Source organism: Kwoniella dendrophila, chromosome 10 (genome assembly GCF_036810415.1).
Source record: "Kwoniella dendrophila CBS 6074 chromosome 10, complete sequence".
Classification (NCBI taxonomy): Eukaryota; Fungi; Basidiomycota; class Tremellomycetes; order Tremellales; family Cryptococcaceae; genus Kwoniella; species Kwoniella dendrophila.
This window is the reverse complement of record NC_089485.1, coordinates 1078554-1099206: the sequence shown is the minus strand read 5'-3', so window position 1 is coordinate 1099206 and position 20653 is coordinate 1078554. Positions and strand designations below refer to the sequence as shown.

The 20653-nt window shown below is 42.1% G+C and overlaps 9 protein-coding genes across 9 annotated transcripts; 4 read left to right on the top strand and 5 right to left on the bottom strand.

Annotated features, from left to right (window-relative positions):
* Window positions 1-248: 248 nt before the first annotated feature.
* Window positions 249-1394, top strand: L201_007360 (chorismate mutase; the record flags this gene model as incomplete). The annotated part of the gene is made up of 6 exons (XM_066223068.1): window positions 249-342; window positions 405-530; window positions 578-599; window positions 650-915; window positions 969-1258; window positions 1317-1394. The coding sequence occupies 6 exons, from the start codon at window positions 249-251 to the stop codon at window positions 1392-1394; spliced, it is 876 nt and encodes a 291-aa protein (XP_066079165.1).
* Window positions 1395-1465: 71 nt separating this feature from the next.
* Window positions 1466-2303, bottom strand: L201_007359 (uncharacterized protein; the record flags this gene model as incomplete). Its single annotated transcript, XM_066223067.1, has 3 exons — window positions 1466-1555; window positions 1620-1856; window positions 1965-2303. The coding sequence occupies 3 exons, from the start codon at window positions 2301-2303 to the stop codon at window positions 1466-1468; spliced, it is 666 nt and encodes a 221-aa protein (XP_066079164.1).
* Window positions 2304-2765: 462 nt separating this feature from the next.
* On the bottom strand, window positions 2766-5721 carry L201_007358 (uncharacterized protein; the record flags this gene model as incomplete). Its single annotated transcript, XM_066223066.1, has 4 exons — window positions 2766-3890; window positions 3939-4832; window positions 4881-5504; window positions 5557-5721. 4 exons carry the CDS (start codon window positions 5719-5721, stop codon window positions 2766-2768), a joined length of 2808 nt encoding a protein of 935 aa, XP_066079163.1.
* Window positions 5722-6598: 877 nt separating this feature from the next.
* Window positions 6599-7818, top strand: L201_007357 (uncharacterized protein; the record flags this gene model as incomplete). The annotated part of the gene is made up of 2 exons (XM_066223065.1): window positions 6599-7241; window positions 7340-7818. 2 exons carry the CDS (start codon window positions 6599-6601, stop codon window positions 7816-7818), a joined length of 1122 nt encoding a protein of 373 aa, XP_066079162.1.
* Window positions 7819-7909: 91 nt separating this feature from the next.
* Window positions 7910-10342, bottom strand: L201_007356 (uncharacterized protein; the record flags this gene model as incomplete). The annotated part of the gene is made up of 9 exons (XM_066223064.1): window positions 7910-8044; window positions 8097-8359; window positions 8415-8837; window positions 8890-9407; window positions 9458-9584; window positions 9636-9708; window positions 9764-9997; window positions 10052-10245; window positions 10312-10342. 9 exons carry the CDS (start codon window positions 10340-10342, stop codon window positions 7910-7912), a joined length of 1998 nt encoding a protein of 665 aa, XP_066079161.1.
* A 472-nt stretch (window positions 10343-10814) lies between these two features.
* On the bottom strand, window positions 10815-12521 carry L201_007355 (uncharacterized protein; the record flags this gene model as incomplete). Its single annotated transcript, XM_066223063.1, has 7 exons — window positions 10815-10853; window positions 10921-11245; window positions 11299-11449; window positions 11514-11541; window positions 11603-11685; window positions 11747-12359; window positions 12420-12521. 7 exons carry the CDS (start codon window positions 12519-12521, stop codon window positions 10815-10817), a joined length of 1341 nt encoding a protein of 446 aa, XP_066079160.1.
* Window positions 12522-12943: 422 nt separating this feature from the next.
* Window positions 12944-15550, top strand: L201_007354 (uncharacterized protein; the record flags this gene model as incomplete). Its single annotated transcript, XM_066223062.1, has 9 exons — window positions 12944-13140; window positions 13205-13627; window positions 13690-13850; window positions 13905-14156; window positions 14227-14460; window positions 14518-15137; window positions 15198-15249; window positions 15311-15429; window positions 15491-15550. The coding sequence occupies 9 exons, from the start codon at window positions 12944-12946 to the stop codon at window positions 15548-15550; spliced, it is 2118 nt and encodes a 705-aa protein (XP_066079159.1).
* Window positions 15551-16083: 533 nt separating this feature from the next.
* Window positions 16084-17650, top strand: L201_007353 (uncharacterized protein; the record flags this gene model as incomplete). Its single annotated transcript, XM_066223061.1, has 7 exons — window positions 16084-16111; window positions 16181-16254; window positions 16359-16548; window positions 16641-16867; window positions 16961-17245; window positions 17370-17492; window positions 17567-17650. The coding sequence occupies 7 exons, from the start codon at window positions 16084-16086 to the stop codon at window positions 17648-17650; spliced, it is 1011 nt and encodes a 336-aa protein (XP_066079158.1).
* A 173-nt stretch (window positions 17651-17823) lies between these two features.
* L201_007352 (uncharacterized protein) lies at window positions 17824-20411 on the bottom strand (the record flags this gene model as incomplete). Its single annotated transcript, XM_066223060.1, has 8 exons — window positions 17824-18045; window positions 18118-18197; window positions 18347-18472; window positions 18540-18603; window positions 18679-18810; window positions 18877-19095; window positions 19152-19595; window positions 19659-20411. The coding sequence occupies 8 exons, from the start codon at window positions 20409-20411 to the stop codon at window positions 17824-17826; spliced, it is 2040 nt and encodes a 679-aa protein (XP_066079157.1).
* Window positions 20412-20653: the final 242 nt, after the last annotated feature.

The following is a 20653-nucleotide window of genomic DNA, read 5'->3' as shown; positions in this document are numbered from 1 at the left end:
AAAATGGTTATCTGATGATGCAGTCTGGAGAAAGATAAAGATAAAGACAACGAAGAAAGGACCAGTCCATCATAATCACGAGATTATCATACACCGTACAATTAGCTTAAATACATCACCCATTTACCATCATCACATCAACATAAGGATGATAATAATACTTATATCGCAATAATATATGTGAAGATATTCACATAATCACTGCTGACATTGGAACTCGCCCTTTTGCTAGTCGTATACCTCAAATCATGAACTTTACTTCGGGAGCGGATGTCTCTGAGCTTTTATCGCTCGATCATATACGAACTCAGCTCATTCGATTGGAAGATACTATAATCTTTCGTGAGTTGTTTTCTCCTTCCGGTTTTGACAGACCAAGTTTCCGCTCACACATTATTCTGCAGTGCTCATTGAAAGAGCTCAGTTTGCCTTAAACGAGAAGATATATCAAGCAGGTGCATTCAAAGATGAGCTTGGATTTGATGGTAGTTGGCTAGAATGGTTCTTATTCGAGATTGAGTGTTTTCATGGTGAGTACGACTTTTCATAGATAGTATCGTTGCTAATAATATTATAGCCAAAGCTAGACGATACACTAGGTATGCTTTTTACTGCCGCAGCAATTCGATTATGACTGACATCATTGTAGTCCAGACGAGCACGCTTTTACGCCGTTAGACAAACTTCCTCAACCACTCATAAAGCCTCAGGCACTTCCATCAATCCTTCATCGACCATCTGCGACACACCCGTCTGTAAATGTAAACTCAAAGATCCTTGACTTCTATGTAAAACAGATTGTTCCGGGTATAGTCTCCAGCTCTAGATTGGGTCTGGAAGATGATGGCAATTATGGAAGTGCGGCGACAAGGGATGTCGAGGTATTGCAAGCTCTTAGTAGGAGAATCCATTTCGGTAAGTCCATAGCTCAATCGCTTTTTATGTTAACGAAGCTAATTTACCTTTAGGGATGTTTGTCTCCGAGAGTAAATTCCTGTCAGCTCCACACGAATTCATCCCTCATATCCTTAACCCAAATCCCGAGGCATTAGCTGGTCTCATCACAAAACCTGCTGTTGAAGCTAAATTGTTGATACGACTTGCCAACAAAGCCAGAGTTTATGGCTGTGAGATGGATGCAGACGGTAAAGTCATTGAAGTACCAGACGAAGAAATGGCTGCTCGAGGTAAAATCGATCTAGCTACCATCGTTAGTATGTACAAAGATTGGGTAATCCCTTTGACTAAGGATGTTGAGGTGAGTTTATCGTGTCAGTCTTTGTGTCGTAAATGTAGTGCTGAATATTTCCGTATAGGTTGACTATCTCCTACACCGTTTGGAGGATGTGCCACAAAGTCAAATTGATGAATGGATGAAAGGAACGGCAGCATAGACAAATATAAATATATATAGAGTATGAAATTATATGCATACATCAACTGTAGCAATTCCACGTCTAGATTTCTATTTATCGGGATATTCGAGACCGTCTGGTGCTTGAATATATTTGGTATATTGTTCCCAACCAGATTTACCTCGCCACATAGCTTTAAGCTGGTCAAAGAGTAACTCCTGATCAGCCAGCTTGTCATCGTTGAACTGCACAATCCGTACTTACTTTGTCTTCGTCGATGAACTGATGTTGGTCAGGATTCCATCCCGGTACCACTATCTCGCTGATTAAGCACCCAATTTTCTCCTTGAGATTTGCTCCCTCTGCATCAGGGGCATCCAAAAGTATTAGATCTTCGTCAGGAATTTCACTTGCTTTCCACCAACCCCCCGGAACGAATAGCTGTAAGACTTCTCCTTGACTGGGGTTGGAACCGAGAATAACTCGATGTATTGTTGGAATCTCCGAAGGAGATGAGGGAGGTTTGATTAATGTATATAAGGCTCGGCCGGTATGATGAAGGTGGAATGTCTATCGTAAGCGATCATTACTTGTCTGGTTCTAACTCACTGAGTGCAAGTTCATGTGCATTCTACCTCTATACGATTCAGGTGTAAGCAGATAAAAGATCTGACTCGCATCGGTTCGTTGTTGTGACCCGGGTACTGTTTCGACACCACTAGTAGGACTAAGAAGTTCGGTTGCTGTTCCAAAAGCTATCTGCTCTCTCCCTTCCAAAGATCCGGATTCGGGCACATGCGGATTTGCTGATTTAGGTGAAGTAGGCAAGACGGAATCTAATAGCGCTGTTTGAGCAAAATATCCGCCCTCGAAATGCTTTTCTAGCCCATGATTAGCTATCAGTTCGGAGTTGTTCACTGGATATGGATAAGGTGGAGCCAATGACATTTTGCTTAGACTATTTTGTGTGTGGATGTGGTTTTAAGAGTATTCAGAATGGATAAACATGAATATCCTTATTATAGTTGTTGATCCGGATTTTACTGAACAAGTAGATTACGTTTGACCGAGGGACCGAGATCCCCAAATACGCCGCAACGTCATCGTTAATAAATAGTATGATAGCAATTTTATGTAATAATACTACTAACACCCACAACAGGCAATATGTCACTTGTATCGATAACTAAATCAATGACTATCGTCAGTACAAAAGACTAACCATGCCTCGCTAACATGCAACATCATTCGAGGTTGGATGCAAGCATTGTACCATATGATATTTTGACGGATGACAGGGGGCACCACATTTCATATTGCATTTAGAACACTCAACGTATCAATTCATGTAAGACCATACAGCAATGCTAACAAGATGAATTAACACAATGAGCCATGTTTTGCCTCTATCTACCGCTTATCGTTAGGAGCACCCATTATGCTGGCAACCATCGATCTATCCCATTTACCTGGATCATTTTGTACTTTGGATTTTTTACCTCCGTTCGATCTTTCATTCTCCTTATCTTTGTCCTTTTCGTTGTCCTTTTCCTTATCCTTCTTGTGCATAAGAGACATGGATCTCCCGATCACACCGAGTTTTGATCTAGTAGGAGCTAGAGCTGGAGCAGACAATGGCATGACAGGGTTATTGGGACTACCTTGAGGAGCAGGCGTTGATGTACCGCTGACCGAACGATTGGGTGAAGATGAAGGTACATCGAAACGAAGGGGAGGCGGAGGTAATCTCTCTTCCGGAAAGTAGCTGCCTGATTGCCCAATTGGACCAGCACTAATTGGTCCATTCTTTTGACTAGGCGAATAAACCCTTTCGTGTGGAGAGGGAGTATTCATGGTTTTTGAGCGCTGGCCGGGCGATGCAGTAGCTGGTGATCGAGAAAATGGCATTTGTCGTGGTGGAGTAGGCGGACTCAATTCAAGCTTATTCATGTCGCTAAGCATGGGTGTACTAAAGTCAAGGATTTGAGCCGGTTCGGCTCCAGGAGGTAGCGGCAAATCAAGACTTGCAGCACTGCTGGACGACCTTTGAATAGGACGGCTTTCTTGCCAAGGAGCGGGGTTGTCTTGATCCATAGCTGAGACGATATCCCACCAACCACCTGATCCTTCGCCAGCACTAGACCGCTTTTCATCCATTTCCAAAGGACTAAGCATTTGCAGAGGAGGGAGCTGTTTGGCGGAAGTGAGGATAGCTGGTTGCTGTATTTGAGAATGCGAAGGAGGTTCATCTGAATCTGAACTACTACTCTCTGACTCTTCGTACGTACTTTGACGAGTCGGCATACTAAAGGATCGCGAGTGCTGTTGTCGAGTAGCCACATTTTGCGGGGTTGCAAGAAGCGTGGGACTTCCAAGATCAGCGCCTGGGAAGACAGCGCTGGACTTGGTGCGACGATGTATGGATGGTTGCTTAGCGAATTGAACATTATGGTGGACTGGAGGTGACAGCTGTGGTGGACGAGCGATCTGCTCTTTCACAGTAGCAAAAACACCTTCATACGAACCGTCTGGAAACTGATGAAAGGTCAGCAAGAGCTCGGTTACTCATTTCAACTAACTCACCCTCTTCTGGACACTGTCAATCAGATTTAATAGCCAAGCTGTGACTCCGTCTTGGGTCCCTCCAGCACTTTGTGCGGTTTCTTTCTCAAATTCTACAAGCTCTTCTAACACAATCGCCGCAGCAGGATCATCAAGACGTGGATTGACGTACAGAGAGGCAGTAACGGTTTGCACTGTTGGCTCTCTGAATGGCACATCATCAGGATCTGGCGGAGCTGGTAGGATATCGAGATACGGTTCAATGATTGCAAGAGGAAGTGGTGAACGTGGTAAAGCGAAATTGCGTCGAAGAAGCAAGAAGATAGGCAATAGCGTTGGGGCTATGGGAGAAGCATCTTTCTTTGACGCCATGCATAACGCAGATTCGATCTCTCCAACCTCTTTTCCGAGTTGTTCACGTCCAGATTTTGCCCATTTACTTTTAAGAATATGTTCTCTTTTTTCTCGAGTGATGAACTCTGATATCAATTCCATAGCGTAGTTGGCAAGAATATTAGGATCTTGATGAAGGTTTCTTGTTGTACCTGTACTTGGTGAATGAAGAGGAGGCGGAAGAGACGATAGTGGCGTCTGAGGACTACCGCTCAGGAACGTTGAATTTGTTGTGGGACTAGCGGCAGCTTTCTTCGACATGAAATGACTTTTATCAGCTGTTGGAGAGTAGGCGGTAGCGGTAGGGCTGGGAAAACCTGAGGAATGTTGGGAAATCGGGTGTCCAGCTATCGAAATTGGTCCACCGGCGTCAATTTCCTTTGAGAGCGTCTGAATGAGCTTGATACAGGAGGATTTAGACGGCGCAGGGAGCTGTATGGGATACAGCGGTTTGAAAGGCAACTGCGTTCGAGCCTTTGCTGAGCGAAAAGCAGGTCGAAGAGCAGGACGGCGAGCAAGAGTCTATGGAACTGGGTCAGTGTCAAATTCAAAATCCAGAGTGAGACTTACTAAGCTTTCCACGTATTCCAACTCTTTTCCAACACCCCACCTACCTTCACCTGGTATTCTCCGACGAATGTGCTGAACCAAGGTTCTTTCTGCATCCGCCAGTGCTAAAAGCAGTAGTTGATTGGCGAGTTCTTGCAATGTAAAGTACGATAAGGACATGCGTAATGAAAGGACTAGTGTCAACCCTATCTGCTGATTTTCATTTAGAAATGGTGTACTTTCGGAGCTTGGTGTGGGATAAGGGTCTCGAGAATGAGATGTCATGGTTGATGTACTCTGCTTTAGACTCATTCCATTAGGTGTTTCTCCCCTTAGACCAGCTTCAACTTCCCCTAATCGTTTTCCGATATCCTCGAAGCCATCTCTACCCAAAGTGCCTTTCCCTCCTTTTCCCGGTTTCTTATCTCGGAGTTTCATTTCTCGAGCTAAAACAAATTCTAATATTACCTCTCGAGAATGTTCAATTGACGGAGGAGGTTGGGATAAGAGATGATGTAGGACGGTGGCTGATGATGCTGATCTCGCCAATGGAAATGGACCCATAGGAGGTGTTAGATCAGATGGTTGGGGAACATTGGTAACATAACGTGCACGGTCGAAAGCGGACGTCAGATGAGGTGGTGTCTTTTAAGCAAATTTAGCTGAATAATCATGTCTGTACACCCAGGACACTCACTCTATCTTCCAGTTCTGCTAATCCTACTGACACGTCGAACAATGTGTCGCCTTTAGATCTGCGATGCAAGATCCATTCCTCCAAAGCATCTGTAGCAGAATCGGTACCGCTTTGTGGGGATGATAGTAAGGATAATAGGTGAGGTGGGAATGACGATGGTCCCATTTTGCTAAAGTCGTTATAAAGTTCGTTAAATTACGTGAAATACTTAAAACCAGATATAATTGAGCATAAAATAGACTTGGAAATCCTTATGGTTGTTGGGAACAGAAGTGTTTTGGCATCAGTCAATCTTGTTGTGAGAACATGTGGTGAATTATGATATAAAAGCTGTGTTTTGTTTCTTCCTTCCGGAAGGGCGTGGGAATTGCGTCGACGATCACCTCGAAATACAGGGTAGAATATGTTTGATGCTGCAGTCTAATGTTCGTAAATAATCGGTGTAGGGAGGGATTGAAGACACAGGAAAGTATGGCCAGAGAAAGAATGGATGAACAATGAAAAGGAAAGATGTAAAGTATATGACCTAGCTGAAAAAGTGAATTTGATTTCAGCTTACAGGGTGATTTTTAAGTGCTGGTAGAATATAATCTAGTTACGTGGTTAACCGAAGTAAGGTTAAGTTACTAGAACTAGCCTTAACTCTGGCTTTATGACCGATATGTCGTTCTTCATTGTCCAAATGCATATGATCTAATATATAACTATAAAATACTCGGTAGACATCATGCTACTCTCTTCAGCTTTGATTGTGAAGAAACATCACCTACAGTACTCGTACCTCAAAATATGAAGCTAGATCAAATTGATTTGTTATCCTGACAACAACAGACAAGCAAACATACAAGGTCATAGTAGTACTATCAAGGTTGAATGATGTTCTACTAGCTCATACAGACTGTAATGATATAGCCTAACTTCTACCAAAAGCAATTTCTCTTATACAGCACTATGTAAAATACGTTTTCCAAATTCGCAATTCTTCTCCAATAAGAATCAACTGTTACCTACCTCATACATAGCTTTTACTTACTTCACTACAATGAATACGAAACCATCACGATTACCACGAGCAGCCTCCAATCCGATTATCAGACCTCCTTCTTCTTCCATTCCAATCACTTCTCGATTACCGGCTCCCGTTCGTTTGGTTAGGCAAACCACTGTAACTCGAAAACCTTCAATACCATTAAGAGCAAATAGGAAAATTACACCTACGGATATTACCAAAGTTGACGATAATAATGGAGTTCGCATTAATCCTGCTCAAGAAAAATCTACTTCCAAGAGATTGTTGCCTAGTCGGTCAATTTTAGGACTAACCAGCAAATCGTCCATTTCAGCACCTCAACGATCAAACATAAATCATTCAGCCAGTCCACTAGGTCCAAAACGAACAATCTCAACTGGCACCGCTCAATCCAAACACAACGCAAAGTCCTCTTTCAGCAAAAAAAGTTCCCCTGCGACAATTGAGGTTGAGCCGAAAAAGACAATTTTCCATAGTACATCGATACCATCTATCAATAAAACTCGTACGCATCGATCTCTGCAAGCTTCACCTGAACAAATCAATGAGAATATTGAACTTCGTGATTTGCTGGAAAAAGCAAATCCCCTCAAACCATTTAATCTGCTTTCTGCCCCGAAAACCAAGAAATACAGCCCAAGAACAGGATTTTTAGGTAAATACATTTAACATCATGAAGATCTCAAACGTTACTACCAAAGACATAGTCAGGATCTACTGCTAATACAATCTATTCATTTTGATGCTTGACAGGCTTAGGTAGTCCATCTAGAAGGCAAACCCCAACTACCCCATTGTCCCGTCAACCATCTTCATCTAACGCTCAAACTCCTGTTTTACCAAGAATCGCTTCTATTCCTTGGATTGCTCAGGATCCGGACGAGCAACTAAAAGATCTGGATTTAAGTTTCAATGCCGAAGATGAGTCTCACGATGACTCCTTTATTGAGCCATTGGATTTCGGTTTTGCAACTAGTCGATTTGCACCAAGACCATCAGAAAAATCAAGCTTGATCATCAAGAATGATGAGAAGCGATTACAAGCTGAAATCGAAGAGTATAAGCTAGAGAAAGAAAGATTGGTCAGAGAATTAAGAGGCTCTAGGAATCAAGGGGTGAAAGAAGCCTGGAGTGAAGTGGTGAGAGCTGGCGAGGGGGACTTAGAAGAGGTGAGGCATATGCTGGAAGTCGTTGAGTCAATGAAGGCGGATCTGGATCGGTTGCAATGTTAGACATGAAAACTATTGTAATGCTGTGTACCTATAGAAAACTGCTGAATTGTGTATTATAGGTACATGTACATGCTATATTTATGAATGTAAATTATGACAACAATGCTTGAACGATATGATTTACTCTTAATTGTCTCAAATCGGTATATGTTTGACCACAACCCACGAATAAGATTGGTTGACCAGTAACGTATGTCATGGATAACGCAGCTCCTACTTTGTCATCCTGAAAGGGTGTCAGCCAAATCGGTGCGAGCACTATCAAAAGGTTCACTTACAATTGTGTCAAACTTGGTCAAGATAATTCCATCAATCCCTCTTCTCTTCTGTACCCCTCCAGCACCCGAGAAGTCCTTGAGTGATCGGTCGAATTTACTTAATTGATCAACTGCCTCGTTTCCTACTAAAGCTTCTCCAACGAAAATGATCTTGTCTGGGTTATTGACAGCTACCAGCTTAGCAAGAGCTCTCATCAAAGGCTCGTTGTCTTGCATTCGACCTGCGGTATCGATAAGGACTACGTCGAATCGGTTCTCTTTGGCTGGATCGGGTTATGATCAGCCCATTACCATAATTTTGACAGATAATTCACTTACCATATGCTATAGCATCCTTGGCGATACCAGCGGCATCTTTACCATAACCTCGTTCAAATAACTCAATCTTCTTCGAACCGTCTTGCTCATCTATACCCATTTCTGACCCTAAAGCACCCAAGTTTCTGACATGGACCCTCAATTGTTCCACAGCTCCACTTCTGAAAGTATCACAAGCCGCGATAAGCACTCGTAAGCCGTTCTGTAATAGCCAGAAGCACACTTTGGACAAATTGGTGGATTTGCCAACACCGTTAACACCAACAAAAGTAAGGGCGTACGGATCGGGTGGAGCATCTGGTGATGCAAGTGAAGATTGTGAACGTTTTCGTTGTATTTCTAATAAAATGTCGGTTGATGTTTTGGGCGTGAGTACTCGAGTAAGGGATACTGATAAAGCATTTTGCACTTCGGATTTGACACCTAAACAGATGTTTAGTACCTTTCTCCAATACCTGAAATAATTATAGCTTACTATTCAGACCACCAAGTTTCTTTCCGACTAGAGCAGCACCTACGCTCTCACACATCTTCTCCGCGATATCCTTTGCTACATTTTTGCTCATTAAGTGCTTTTCCATTTCCGCGAGAACAGGTAAAAGATCTTCTTGGGTCAATACCTTCTTCCCTGTCAATCTTGAGAACATGTGACTCCAAGCAGTCGTTTCTACCTTTTCTTCTTCATTCTTGTTGTTGAGGGCTAGATTGTTAGTCCTTTTAGCAAGAATTTCCTCTTCACTAGGTAAATCGTCTTCCTTCGATCGCTTGTAATCCCAATCCGCGACCTCATAAGCACCCGAGGCATTTCTTACACCTAAAGCATCATTCGAAACAAGTCCCTCCGTTTCTACAGGGGCTTGGGTATCCGCTGGAGCTGAAAAATCCAATGCAGCCATATCATCTGCACTAACTTTCGAATCCCCCCATTTACGCATCAACTTGGCAGTCGCATTGTTTGGTGTCTTACGAGAGGGTGAAGGCGAAGGCGAGAGGCTGTAAAAACATTCAGCGATGTATGGATCTAGATGAAGCTATTAACTTACCCTTCACCTCGTCCTCCCCTGCCTCCCCTGCCTCGGCCACCCTTCATTTTAGTCTTTAAGGCTTGTACATTTTTGGCTATTTCTTCCGCTGTAACTGGGGTATTCTCCGTATCGGATAAAGCGGGTGCTGAGACATGCATGTCAGTCGTATCCCATACAAACAATGGTCATAACGTACAAGAAGCGTCTGATGCTGCGTTGAGTTGGGCTTGTCGATGAAGGTTGACAGGTGTACGAGCTGGTTTCCTGGTCTGTGGTGAAATGTGAGCGATACTCGAAAGCAATAGAAGTAGAAACATAACTCACCCCCTCAAGAGTTTTCAAACATCGGTTGAATATTGCTTCCCATCTGTCTTCTTCTATCTGATTTTTCAGAATTTGTAAAGCAGTAGTCGAAGCTGATGACAAGACCAAAGTTCCGGCTGCGAGTGAATCGATAAGAGATTGCAAATACGGTTGAAACAGGGAAATGAAAAGCTGTTTAGTTCGTTGAAGTAGCTCAGGTATGTATGTCAATGGTAGAAGAGCTGGGAACACAACCTATAACCCAATGATCAGAGTTACTTGAAACGACAATAAGCTAATTACACTCACCACAAAAACCAGTCCCAACCCATTCTCCATAGTCCACCTCACGCTATATCCATCCTTCTCAAATCCTTCCTCTTCATTTCTAGCTTTACCTTCTATAAAAGCTTCCTTGATCAGTGCATTTACTGGTGAAGCTGACGTTTGCGAAAGAGAAGCGAAAGTAGGGGTGAAAGAACGGGACCAAAGAATAAGACCATCTATCAAAAGTGCAACTCAAGTGAATTAGCTGGGATTGATTGTATGCCTGGAGAGAATGAACGTACTCTGGTGAGAGATAGAGACGTGATCAAGCATATTGTTAGAAACCCTTTCTACAAACAGGATAATCAATAAGTTTCACTATTAATGTTAGATGGTACAACTTATGTAAATAAATATCACTTTATCGTGGATGATAATGGAATGAGGTAGAGGGAGAGAGACATTCATCATGATAAGCGGGGAATTACCGGAATTAGGAATTGGAATTGAGCCAGATTGTAATACCTGATTACGACTAGTACGAGTAACGATGTTTGTTATACTTGTAATGTGTTGTAATCAATGATTAGCAATTTCAATTTCGATTATATCATAATGTACGCATACGAGTATAGCCATGCACATTCCAATGGCATTGCAACAGCAAAAACAAGTCGAGGCAAGTCTGGTATGTGCATGGTGTGGAAAGTATCTGCACACAAAGTCTATGAGAACAAAATTATGAATGATGATATACAAAACATGCAAACAAACGTATAAATGATAACGAGTAAAGTGCGCGAGCCTACAAGAAAAATGTTCTCCTTGAAACCTCCATTTTTGGCTAAAATGACAGAGTCGGTGTTAGCATCGGTATGACGGCTATAATCAACAAAATATATGGCACTTACTTTCCATTTCCATTCATATTCACCTTGCTCAGCCAAACCAGGTACTTTAATGCCTTTATCTTTGCTCGGTTTCGCTTGCTTTTCAGGCATGTTCATTTCTGCCATCGCTTCATCTTCATCTTTCTTTTCTCTTGCGGCTAGTTCATTTTCATCGACTTCTTCATCCGATGACAAGTCAACCTCTTCATCATCGTTCTCGCCTGCTGGTGCTCTACCATCCGGTGCTGTCACAGAAGGTAAACCTTTTCTTAACCATCGAAGTTTTAGAGTAAATCGAGGACCTATTTCTTGCAGTTTAGCTGAAGTTGGTGAAGTGAACATATATCTATGTATATTGCATCAGCGTTATGTGAGTGCTCGTGATAGATACGAGCTTACCTATGACGCCTGAAAAACAAGAAATCTCGTTGGTTATGCAACGTCACTACTTGCCTTCCTCTAAATTGTGGTTGAGGTGGGAAAAGGGAGCCGAATAGTCTACCAACACTGTGACCGAGAAGGGTGGTAAAATTGTTGAGGATGAGTTCGGCTGGATGATGTATTCATCAGCTGATGGACTTATACAATGATCCCTTCTACTTGGATAGACTTACGGGAATGAGGAGAAGGACGAGCGTGACCCTGTAGTCGGTCGACGAAAATTAGTACAGCCTTTAGCATATATGCGCAAGCTGATACTCACATATATTTGAGCGCTCGGAATGACACTACTGAGCTTGAAATATGCCGTAGGTCCAGCAGGTAGATTTATAAGAGTGATTGCATCTGCAAGTAGATGTATTTAGTATTGATAGAGCCGTCTACGGCTTATTTTCGTCTGACTTACTGGGAGCTTTATGATCCTCGTTAACCACTATTAGTGCTCCATAGCCTCTTTTACCAGCCCACCTGGCGACACGACCAATTTCATAACCTTTACCACGAGGTCTCTTAAAGAATTCACCACCCGGAAATACGTTTTTCAAGTCATCGCAAAAGTTGTATGTCAATTTACATGGGGATGCTGAGGTTGTGATCAATATTTTAGGTGGCGGCATTGGCTGGTCTGGAATGAGTTGTTGATGTTGTTCTTCTTCTTCCTCCTCGCCTTCGGGTCCTTCTTCTTGATCATCATCATCTTCGTCCCCTTCTCCTTCTGTTGCAGGTTGTTGTACCTTTGGTTTCGAAGGTCCAGCTTCAGGCATCTCTTCATCTTCATCATCATCACTGCCTTCTTCGTTTCCTTCATCATCATCATGATCATCGGGTTCTTCACCATTCACCATTCTACTAGCTTTAGCAGCTTGTTCTTCTAGATCTCTTAAAGTAGCTGGATCAGCGGTCAAGTAAGAGGTGGCATCGAATTGACGTGTGTTGTCCAATGTTCTAGGTATGTTTTTGGCTAATCTTGCAGCTTTCAAAGCGGCACCATTATCTTTATCCTTTTCCGCTTTCTTGATCTGATACCAAGAACAGTTGGTCAGCCTGCATCCCTTGAGCAAGAACACGTTTCGACATACCTCCATACGTCGAGCTAATTTAGCTTGCTCTTTCTCCCTCTTTGCTTTACGATGCTCGTCGGATCGCTTGAAAGCATTCTTGATTTTCTTATCTCGAACCATTATCACTGCTCAGTGTATTTATAGCGGGATATGTGTTGATTGATCAGAGTGTTGTTTTGATTTCAAAAGAAGCAATAATGTTAAGCGACTGTATGATATTGAAAATATTTGTGTCTAAATTTCAGATGCCAATGATAAATTATTATCTGTTTATATCGTTAGTCTCCCACGCATGCTGAGCATCTACGTTACTATGTATACGTTGGGGTTAAATGGGGGTATCAATCAATCTTACATTTTATATGAACATGATATAACAACAACAAATAAATTAAGAAAAGTCGCGTCAACTTAAAATACTACAAAATACATCATACATCATACTTGATACATATATATTCATAAAATATATCACGTCTTCCTCCTCCTTGATTCATCTTCTTACTCCTCAGCACTCAGCTTTATAGCTGGCAATTACCAATATGCCGTCGCTGGTCACCTCAAGGACAGGCTCAACCACTTCGACTAATGGAACTAGTCTGAACAGAGGATTCTCAAGGGTGACAAGTTTCAAGAGAAATTGGGGAGATGAAGATGTCGAACAAGAACAGGCGAATTCGTCATTACAAGGTTCCTCCGAGGTGATAGAGGTAATGGATTGGAGTCCGAGTCCAGATAGGTAGGTCAAACTCCTTGGTATATCTCGGTTAAAGGCTGAAAGACTGATGATTTCGTCTATTCAGAATAAAACGAAAAGGAAATTTACCACCACTTTCATCTAGACCTGCTCGACCTGATTTCTCTTCCTCCTCTTCAAGACCTTCCGCCTCATCTGCATCTACCTCAAAGGCTACCACAGCCTTGACGTCGTCATCTTCAACGACGGAGACACCTGCAGAAAGAAGAAGGAAAGCAATCTTAGCAGCCATGTCACAAAATACTGAATCACCTGTTTCACTGCCGACCTCAGCTCAGAAGCCTTCCGAATTTATCGCATCAGGGTCAACTTCGAGAAATGATGCTCAAACGACGACAAATATCAAAAATAACGAATTTACCAGTGCAATCTCTCAGCTAAGAGGATTAGAAAAACCTTCAGTCAGACAGGAGCTGCCCTGTTTACCTAGTCTGCCAAAAAGGGCATTGCCTTGGGAAGAGGAACACGGGTAAGTGCGATCACCATCTGTTGGAAGGCACTCATGATGCTGACTTGCTCGTATCGATCCAGAGCTTCGAAAAGGGCTATGACAAGAACCAATTCTTCAGGAAAAGCTGTTGTCGGACCTTCTTTGAATATCAAGCAAAAAGTTACATTGAGTGCAGAACAGCAGAAAGTGATGAGTTTGGTAATAGGAGAAGGAAAGAATATATTCTTCACCGGATCAGCAGGTGGGTTCGTCGAATGTCTTGACTGTCACCATCGTTGATGATTTCCTAATCTAGGTACCGGTAAATCCGTTCTTCTGCGAGAATTGATCACCAATCTGAGAAAGAAATTCACCAGTGCTCCTGATGCTGTGGCTATCACTGCTTCTACTGGTATTGCAGCATGTAACATCGGTGGTGTGACTTTACATTCTTTTGGTGGCGTAGGATTAGCGATTGAAAAGCCTGAAATCTTAGTTGGAAAATTGAGGAAAAACAAAAAAGCAGCTGCTAGATGGCAGAGGACGAAGGTCTTGATCATTGACGAAGGTAAGTAACTCTATCAGCAGCCCAAAATGGGAAAAAACCCACTTATTTGACGTGTCTTTGCGGCTTTCAGTTTCAATGGTAGATGGTGGTATGTTCGACAAATTCTGTAAAGTAGCACAAATGATACGGAAGAATCAGAAACCTTGGGGAGGTATCCAAATTGTAGTCACTGGAGATTTCTTTCAATTACCACCAGTCACCAAAGGCAACTCAATGCCTAAATTCTGCTTCGAAGCTGATATGTGGAATGAGACCATACATATGAGTGTCAACCTATCGAAGGTGTTCCGTCAGAAAGATCCCCGTAAGTCCATTTCAGCAATGCACCCTTGTATAGCGTAACTAACAGAAGCATATACAGGATTCATCGATATGTTAAACGAAATGCGATTCGGTAAACTTACACCGAATTCAGTTCAAGCTTTCAAGAGTCTAGCGCGAGAAGTACGATACACCGACTCTATCGAGCCAACCGAACTTTTCCCTAGAAGGGAAGATGTCGATAGAGCCAATCAAACTCGTCTCAATCAACTCAACACGGACGGATACAGTTATGTGTCAACAGATGGTGGTAATATTACCGATCCAGCTCAGCGAGAAAAGCTTCTTGGCAATTTCATGGCCTCCAAATTTCTTGAATTGAAAGTTGATGCTCAAGTCATGTTGATCAAGAATATGGACGAAACGTTAGTGAACGGATCAATGGGAAGGGTAGTCGGTTTCTGTCATAAACAGTTTTATACGACTGACAGTGCTGGAAGATGGGCGCCTGATGCGGACTTAGCTGGACTCGATGAAGAAGATAGATATAAAAGTCTCAAGCTACGAGAAATGTATCAAGACAAAGTCGCTTCGGGCTCCTTGAAGCCTATGCCAGTGGTCAGGTTCAATGTACCAGGTGGAACCAGAGATTTACTCGTAGAACACGATACATTCAAAGCTGAACTACCTAGTGGTGAAGTTCAGGCATCGAGATCACAGGTGAGCCCGCACCCATTCAAGGCATATTATCGATTTAATTGACCACAATCGCATGTTCAGCTGCCACTTATTCTTGCTTGGGCCATGTCAATACATAAATCTCAAGGTCAAAGTGAGTTGCTTTACTGACTGAATCAATAGGTCGTACAATTGGCTAATCTATCGTTGGGCAGCCCTCGACAGAGTCAAAGTTGACTTGGGTAAAGTTTTCGAAAAAGGTCAAGCTTATGTCGCTCTTTCACGAGCTACCTCTCTGGAAGGCTTGCAGGTACTGGGCTTCAATCCTGAAAAGGTGAGTATAGAAAGTCTTGCAGCCGAGTGTGACACTACAGTAATTGACATTCTTGACTCAGGTGATGGCTCACCGTAAAGTGGCCCAATGGTCCACGCAACTTCGAGATCTGAACGTGTAATATACATAGCTAGCTGGTCCAACTTAGCAATAACCAAATTAATTCATAACGATAATGTCGCATAAAATACCTCATTTAGCATATAACGAAACAATCATCGAGAACAATCACCCTCTTTATAATATTTGTATTTTATATATACCATCCCAGGTAGGAAACTGTTACTCTACATGTTCAGCGTTTTCGTCTTCTACGGAAGATCGCTTAATTCTTTTCATGCACTCCATGGCGTTTATCGTGGTGTTTATATCTTGCTTCTTTTATCAGAAGTTGATCCTCAGGAACAAGTGGATACGGCGGTCGGCTTCCGGTCCGACCCCGGACCATTATCATCCCCCGAGTTCACCGATAAAATATGACGGCCGTGTTTTTACTGTAGGTGACTGCTGAGAATAACTTTATGCTTTTGTGTGTATTCATTATCCAGCCCATATATACCATAAGTCGTTGTCTGCATTCATCATCATTACTATAATACCCAAACCTATTCATCTTCACCAGCAACGGATATCAACTTCAACGTCCTGAACACAATGTCTAAGCCTCAAGTCCTTATCGCAGGCAAGTCTCGAAAATCGAATACCTGTTCGCTTGCATCGCATAGCTGATCATCCGTGTTCTATCTTGTAGCCAACCCTAAAAAAGGTATTGTGTGGTCAAAAGAAGAACAAAAGTCAAAACTTGGTGCAGTAGCAGAAGTTTTGGTGAGTATACTCGTCTGTCGGCTTACCTAGATATATTGGCATTTTTCGCGGAACATTCAAGTAAAAATGCTAGAGAACCATGGCTAATGGGGTTGTTGCTGTAGGAACTTACATCATCGTCAAGAGAAGAATTCTACAAGGATCTTTCTTCGGGTGGTAAATACGCAAACATTGTCGGTATCTACAGACACAACGATTCAGCTTCCGCTGTTGGTCTTTTCGATAAGGATTTAATCGAATATTTACCTCAAAGTGTCAAATATATCTGTCACAATGGTGCTGGATATGATCAAAGTGAGTTTGTGAAAAGCTATCTTTTGCGAAAGACATATATTTGTTAATCCGATAGTCCTGCTGACAATATTCAATAAATTCTTTTTCTATAGTTGACATCGCCGCTGCAACTGCTCGAAATATCGAAGTCTCACATACACCAGGAGCAGTAGATGCCGCAACAGCCACAGTTGGTGCTTTCTTAGCTATCTCAGCTATGAGACAATTCTACAGAGCTGAAGTGAACGTAAGAAATGGTCAATGGAAATCTGGTTTATCGCCAGCACGGGATCCAGAAGAGAAAGTGTTAGGTATTATCGGTATGGGTGGTATTGGTCAAGTGAGTTAGCGCGAAATGTATTTATTTTTCCCTCCATCGAAATATTCGAAACCGTGATATTGATGGTTGTGCTTTACATTATGCTGCGTTTAGGCTCTCGCTCGAAGGTTGATAGCATTTGATATGAAAGTAATTTACCACAACCGAAATGAGATCAAACCAGCACCAAATTTCCCATGTACCTACGTAGCAAACCAAGAAGATTTACTTCGACAAGCAGATATCGTTTCATTAAACTTGCCATTAAATGAAAAGACAAAAGGTAGTTTCGGCAAGAAACAATTCGATCAAATGAAAGATGGTAGTGTTTTAGTCAATACCGCCAGAGGTGCTGTCGTAGATGAAGATGCCTTATTGGAAGCTTTAGATAGTGGAAAAGTGAGTAATCTGTGTCATATATTCTTAGATCTGTCATGAAGCATTTTCATCGTGCTCGGACGTCATCTAGTCATTCTTCCACTGTACCATGGGTAGCTGATACGTTCAAACTTTACTCTGATAGCTTTTCAGTGCTGGTCTAGACGTCTTCCCTGATGAACCAAATGTTAACCCTAAGCTTCTCAAGAATGATAAAATCACAGTTCTTCCTCATATGGGCACTGAAACTCAAGATTCACAAAAGAAGGTGAGTCATTCTATCCAAAACTACCGTGCCTCGCCTTCAAGCCTTGAGGTAATGATACTGATAATTTCTGTTAGATGGAAATACTCGTTTTGGACAACCTTATTTCAGCACTCAGTGGTAAAGGTCTTCTTAACCAAGTACCTGAACAAAAGAAATAGACAGGTTGTATGAATAAGAGGAAAGATAGTCAACCATGTACAATATGATGACAATGCATTGCTTAATATAAATACAAATTTTTCCGAGAGTTATAAGGATTATATGTATATCTATGTTAGTGATCATCTTTTTGGCGTTTTCTCTTCGACTTCTTCCCCGTATCAACGTATATCTATGCGTCCTGTTGGTCATTTTCCCCATTTTTCTTCTTTTCCTGCTTTTCCTTCTCTTGCTGTTCGATTTCTTGTCTCTTACTCTTATCGGTTGACCATCTTTCAAATATCAGAGCTAATGGAAGACAAACAAGCTCCACCCCAATCACAGCGAATAGAACACCGAAATGTAACCCCAATCTATGTTGAAGATTGGTACCAAAAGCAATGATTTTGTATGCCTAAAAAAGTCATCAGTTAAATGAGATCTTTTGAGGAGAGCAAGAGCAATGAGAGGAAGGATGGATATTTACCTCAACGTTATGCAGAAATGGCATCCATCTCAAGAAACGGTAGAAGTTCGGCATCATCTCAATCGGATAGAAAGATGAAGCTAAAATTGATATACAAGTCAATAACAATGCCTTCGCGGTACTTTCATTGAGGAATACTCACTGATATTGACTGAAACCATGGAAATGCGGAAGAAGGGTAAAAATCGTCAACAGTGACACTACTCAGATGCGACAAGACCAGACTCACGAATAATCCATAAAATCAAGAAGAACGGTAACCAGGATAGACCGACCAAAGCTAGCACTGTTTCCATAGCGAAACCTGCAGCAATGATTGTGACGTAGTTCAGCGCCCAAAGAGTAACAAACCCGGCTATAAATAGGTAATACAACATCAAATTCCACTCTGCTCGACTTGATCATCCACGAGCTTTACTCACCTCTACCTAAATGATTTGTTAGGGGTATTTGCCATGCTCTGATTATCAAGGTCTCCCATAAAGACTACGAGATCAATCAAAGATTAATATGAAGCATATGGTGGTTTCCAGGAAGACGACATGAGAGTATTGAACCTACAATGAAGAAATACGCTAACAAAGGCCAGCCCAATCTAATAGCAAACATGGACGACATTTTCAATCTTGTATTCAGACCAGATTTCATTCGGGCCATACCACCGAATAGACAAAGGTAGAAAGCGAAAATGATCTGCGATTTATAGGTAAATCAGTGTTTTCTTCAAGATTACGATTCTCATAGAACACGTAGACTGACAAAATAGATCAGACTGGCTTCCATAGGAGCTGCACCTGCCCAAGCGTAATTCTGTATAGGTCTAACGTCGAATATAGTATATCCAAATCCAACTCCTATAGCTTGAGGCGCTCTAGCTGCGTTAGTTAATAAAGCTGTGTTGGTAGCTGAAGAGCCCATGAAGGCTTTCAGTGCTGCTGAACGAGCTGATGCAAGTGGATTGGCAAGATCCCGAGTTATCTACATAAACAAATTTAGCCATTCTGGGGGTATGTAAATGTTACCGATTTACTTACCAAAGAATCAAAATAAAGAAGCACAACTTGGTAAAATCTTGCACTTGAATAGTAGATGCCAATGGCACCACTTGGATCGTATGAAGCGTCGCCGTTTTGTAAGGCATTAGTCCAAGCTGAAGATGCGTTCGCATTCACAACTATAGCTGCCCAACACTCTTGTGCGATGACACTCCTTCTAACATCATTTAGACCATCAGGGTAATTTGAAGGATCTTTGATCTGATAACCTAAATGTACTATTGATGGTGGTTCATTAGCGACATAAGTCATCTGTTGTGTTATCGGTCCATTTAGGTAAGATGTCGAAGTTGGTGTATCGAAGGGTATAACATGTACGGTCAAAGAAGGCATGAATGACGTTAATCTATAGGTTGATCCCCAGAAGATCGATAGACAAATCCATAACCATAGAGTGATGAAAGCGAGTAACATTACAGCTTTCTGAGAAGTTCACGATATACAAGTTAGCGATATTATATCTACCATTGGAATGACAGGACTTACTTTCAAAGCCTTTGTTCTGGCTTCTTTGATATTGCTTGATGTGAAACCCCATTTGCTTGGAACGTCAACATTTCTATAGCCAATAGGTTCTCTACCTCCTTCTTGACCCACTGTGCCATCTCTAGACACTATAAGATGCCTAGCAGCTGTACCTGCACCTGCAGCCGATGCAGCTAAGATACCAGCTTCCTTCAATCTTTCATCTGAAGGATCGTTAAGTCCTGACTGATCTCGTGGTCCAGAGGAAGATGAAGATCGATGATGCATTGTTTCAGAAGACGAAGACTTTCGTTCATGAGGATGTGGATCCGATATTACCACAGCTGGGTACTGGTGTGATTTTAAGTGATCTTCTGATTGTGTTGAATCCTCGACTGGAACGGATCCTCCTTGGCTAGTATCTTCTGTCTCCGCTGGATAATTCATGATGTCACCACCATTTGGATGATTAGGTGCCATACCTTCAGATTTGCTTCTGACCATATCACCGTGGCCTACATCTTTTCCACGTTGAAGTAAATCAGCTGTACCGAAAGTATTGGCTAAAGAGTGGTTATCCTCTGTTTCTCTCAATGACCCGGATTCATCTCTAACGGGCATCGATGTGAATTGATTAGTTGATGTTGGTCGTGGTGCCTTGTTGTCCTCATCTCGCAGCACATCGCTATCCACTTGAAGATCTTCCGGGTGCACTTGATTGGGATGAGGGAATGATAGTGGTCTACCTAGAGTTGGCGATTTAGGTGTAGACATGATGGTCTTAATATTGTCTTGTTTATTGTTCTTCTCAAACAAAAATGACAGTCGTGTTATGGGTCCTTATTTGAGAAGTATACAATACATGCATCATAAAAATTGACTTGCCTACTATATCTTCTCTATTGACCAGTGTAACAACATATCTTCGCATCGAAATATCAAAAATCGTCATTGATCAAGACTTGATCGCGATACATGAGGTCTACTGGGAATCACATAAACAGGTGTACTGTGGA